At 46.7% G+C, this 4383-nt stretch overlaps 1 protein-coding gene across 1 annotated transcript; it reads right to left on the bottom strand.

Moving 5' to 3' along the window:
* Window positions 1-1322: 1322 nt before the first annotated feature.
* LOC123088370 (peroxidase N) lies at window positions 1323-3092 on the bottom strand. The gene is made up of 4 exons (XM_044510566.1): window positions 2809-3092; window positions 2528-2710; window positions 2272-2437; window positions 1323-1979 (listed from the first exon to the last, which is right to left on the bottom strand). The coding sequence occupies exons 1-4, from the start codon at window positions 3031-3033 to the stop codon at window positions 1558-1560; spliced, it is 996 nt and encodes a 331-aa protein (XP_044366501.1). The 5' UTR covers window positions 3034-3092; the 3' UTR covers window positions 1323-1557.
* Between the last annotated feature and the right edge of the window lie 1291 nt (window positions 3093-4383).

Genomic DNA, 4383 nt, shown 5'->3' with positions numbered 1-4383 from the left:
AGAGTTTAGCATGTATAAATTCAAAGCTAAACTAGGGGCTAATGTTGGGGATATAAGGATAAGCCGCCCTGAGGTTTAAGTCATCTCTGGGTTTAAGTCACCCTGACGTTAAGTCATCTCAGATCCTAACCCGGCTGGTGAGACCCGGCAGGCAGTTATGACCCGGCAGATGCAAGGAGTCACGGAGATGAGTCGCCTGGGGTTAAGAAGCCCAAGACGTTAAGAAGCCCACAATGAGAAATTAGAATAGTTTAAGTCTTAATCCGACTTGGACTCTACATGTAACCCGCCCCTTCAATTTATATAAGGAGGGGCGGGGCGCCCCAAGAGGGACAAGTTTTTCTAGATGTCTCAGTAGACATGTCTTAGACAATGTCAAAGTAGATGCTCTCGAGATAGAGGTAGCGAAACCTTGCCCTTGTAACTGAGATCATCATCATCATCATCAATATGAAATCAAGCGGGATGTAGCCTTTTACCTCCACCGTGAGGGATCGAACTTGGGTAAAATCTCGCGCCTCTCGTCCCGCTTAACCCCTCTTAAGCTACCAGTTAGATGTGTTGACCTCACAACTAAGTCCTTTTCACTAAGGACATCTGTCGTGACAAATCCACGACACACTCTATCCTGAACGTCGGCGTGCATAGGCGCACAGGAGAGAAGGTGTACGGAACCGTTCATCTTTACGATCCTGCATCAGGAGAGGACGAATTAGGTTTTTGGGAAGTGCTCTGCACAAGTGCTCAAGTTCGTCACCACGGGTCGTATTCGGCCAAGTCAGACGGGGATACTCATCGTCTTCAAAGCCGTCTGCACCAGTTCGACACCAACACCATCATCAACAATGTGCTCCAGCAGCAGCTACGCCTACTACGAACGAACAATACCTCCGTCATGATATGTTCTTGTCTCATTTACGCGGTTGTTGTTACATGTGCAATGTTGTTGTGTTTTCCTATTTTTCTAGTATGCTATTTCCTCCATCCCATAATGTAAGACGCTTTTTGACACTACGCTAGTGTCAAAAAACGTCTTACATTATGAGACGCAGGGAGTACTTTTTGTTCTAGTGATGAATTATTTACTGAAATTAATCATGAATTTGCCTAATATTCCAATAGAGGGACTTGCAAAACTACCGCCATGGCCTCAAATTAAAAATCAGGAATGCAGATGCCCAAATGTTTGTCGCCCAGCTAGCTAGAAAGCATGAACTTAATTCAGCATTTTTCTATGATTTCGTTGTGAGTGATGAAGGTAAGTTGATGTTTGTGGCTTGTGGGTAGATGGCTAGATGCCACAAGTAGGAAGAAGAACAAAATAGTGTGGCATCCTTTGTTTCTACATATACTACTAATCAGTATGACAATGATCTTTGCACCATTTACAGGAGTTAATCATCACTTACAAAGTGTGTCCTTTGGTGCCGCATTCTAGTAGCGACAAGCGCCTGGGATTGAATCCTCAGTCCTGCTTTATTAGCCAGTCGGCTAGTTCTTCCTAGCTACCGGTTCATCTTTTTCATCTAACCGCCGGTGAACTCTGCTCGCCGTTGCTCATTTGGGATTGGGAACCCTGCAGTTGCAGCGGATCTCGCCGGCGGATCCCGCTGGCAACGGTATGCTCCCCATCTTCAGCATGGACGCGCCGAAGTCCGAGAGGAACTGCTCGCCGTCGTCACTGTACGTCTGTACCAGCGCCTTGGTGGTGCTGACGACCACGTCCTCGTCCGCGGAGAAGAGGCCCTGGTCGGACGTCAGGAGGCCCTTCTTGCTCAGCAGGTTGTGGTAGTACTGCTTGTCAAACACGTCCGCGGAGCTGACGTCCAGCGCGGTGGTCTGGTTGCCGTCGCCGCCGGTGCAGAGCATCTGCAGGCTGGCGGCCATGGTGGCGTCCAGCGTCGGGTTTTCCGAGCTCTTGGTGGACGCCAGCCGGTCGCTGAACAGCACGCACCGGGCTCGCCCGATCGTGTGGGCACCTGTTGGTTTTGGCGTTCAGAATTTAGGTCATGTGTTCTATGACAAAATAGAGTTTTTCATTCTGCACTCAATTCCATAAGATGAGGTCAGCTGTATGATAATTGGCCTGTGAAAATTTTGTGACAGTTTGCATGTGACGGATGAAGTTTCAGAACTATAGTTGCCTTCTGCTACTGTTAAAGCATGGCCATACTGTCACTGTTTCGTTTTCAGAGATGTAGCACAGGATTAATTCTAGTTGTGCACTTCCGTGGAGGTAGTTAGTTTTGCGATTACTGTGGAAACTGTTACCTGACAGGACCACCACGTCTTTCGTGTCGAGGCCGACATCGGCAAACTTCTTTACGATGGAGCTAATCGGTTCAAATGGCGAGGGCAGGCCGTTGCCAGCTCCTGACTGATTCGCCTTCAGACCGTCCCTTCTCCCCAGAAGAACATTATAGTAAGGCCCTCCACTCTGAGAAAAAGCAGTGCATAGTTACTCAATACTTTGTATGACAAGCTGAATGTATCTGACAAAATGGAGCATAAGATGCAAGATGCTCACAAAGAGTACTCCATAGCCAGCTGCAAGGGCTACAACGTCAGCACAGGACACCACCCCGGGGCACATGTTCTCGAGGTCGGCCTTGATTGCGTCGATGACCTCGTACCCTCTGACAGAGTTCATGTTGGGTAGTGCAAATTTCTCGCCATCAGCACCATCCAGCAAGATTGAACCATCACAGCCCTGGATACATCACAACATTCTTTTTCAGTAACTGCAACACAATAGTAGACGGACAGCAACATAACATTCATAGTAAGTTCAGAAGAAACTTGAGGTACATTGACAAAGCAGTCATGGAAATGGAGCCTGAGCAGAGAGGCCCCCATCCTCAGCTCTTCCCTCATGGCAGAATACACGTGCTGCTGGACGATGTTGTACACTCTGGGGCACGTCCAGGCATAGAAATTGCTGCTTAACTTGTCGCACCTAGCGTCTCCAGTTACGAGGCAGAGCACAAGAACTGAGCACACCAGGAGCAAACTGCTGCAGTGAGAGTTCTTCATGTCTTAACACTTACAGTCTCACTTACTAGCTACACTGTCTTTGAGACTTGGGACTGCCTGCATAGTTCACGGTTTTTGGGTTGCTCTTATAGACGGTTAAAGTGGTGAATATTGGTTCTGGTACGAAAAGTCGTCGAGATAGTGGTGCGGCTGCGCATGCGCCGATCTTCTCCTGTTACCAAACATTTTTGTGCCAAAACAGCACATTCTGAAAATAGCAATTGGCTGCAACTGTGAAGTCACTAGTGTGATGGTGCTGCACTTAGCATGCTTCCGTTGCCTTTTTGTCTCAAGTCCAAGGTGTAGTGGTCTAGTGGAGATCCAACCATAGGAAATTGTAATGTATTGCATGCAGTTTCTTGTGCGGATTGGGCCGTCTGCATTATCCCGCTCGATGATGTAGAGCCTGGTGGTAATAAAATCACTCTCTCGTGCTGAAAAAAAATGGTTTGATCTGGGGATTCCGAGGAGGTTTTTAACAAATAGCTGAGTCGCAAATGAAATGGTGCCGTGAAGTGCATCTCCATTTACACTGGATTACACAGTTCAGTGAATGTGATGGCGCTTCAAGTCAAACTTAATATAGATCAGTTTCTTTAGTCGCGGTGCTATCCATATAGACTAGCATTACAGATTTACAGTAGAAAACTCGAACACGGATTTAGGTACGTGTAAGAAGTTAGTTTTGGAGAACATGAAGAAGAACCGAAATGGAATTAGAACTAATTAAAACGTAGTGCAAGTTTTTTGAGGATTGATTAATTTCTGATCATTTAGTGTCTCAGTTTGATGTTTAGTAATGACCTTGTGAGACTTGTTAATTCATGATTTTATGCAAAAAATAAATAAATCAAACTACACGTATTTATAATTTTTGATTGGCAAGGAGCTCGGCCATGGCGGCGGCATGATACGTCTCCAAAGTATATATAATTCTTGATTGTTTCATGTTATTATTTTATCAATCTTAGATACTTTTATACTATATTATATTATTTTTGGCAACTAACACTAGTAGAAAAAGAGGCTTCCGTCCAGCCCCATTAGTCGCGAAACTGTAGGAACCGCGACTAATGAAGTCTTTAGTCACGGTTCGGCAGACGAACCGCGACCAAAGGCTTGGGCCAGGGCGCTCGGTGGCCAGCTGGTGCACGTGAGGGGCTTTAGTCGCGGTTGGCCAGGCCAACCGCGACTAAAGGTGCCCAAAGGCCTTTAGTCGCGGTTGGCCAGACCAACCGCGACTAAAGCTCCTCCCCTATATATACCAGTTCAGCGCACTCACTTAGCCATTTGGTGCCACTTCTCTTCACAAGGGGGTGTAGGTTTGCTTTTGGTTCCTCTTATGCACAC

This window comes from Triticum aestivum, chromosome 1B (assembly GCF_018294505.1).
Source record: "Triticum aestivum cultivar Chinese Spring chromosome 1B, IWGSC CS RefSeq v2.1, whole genome shotgun sequence".
Classification (NCBI taxonomy): domain Eukaryota; kingdom Viridiplantae; phylum Streptophyta; class Magnoliopsida; order Poales; family Poaceae; genus Triticum; species Triticum aestivum.
This window is presented reverse-complemented; position numbering and strand designations above follow the sequence as displayed.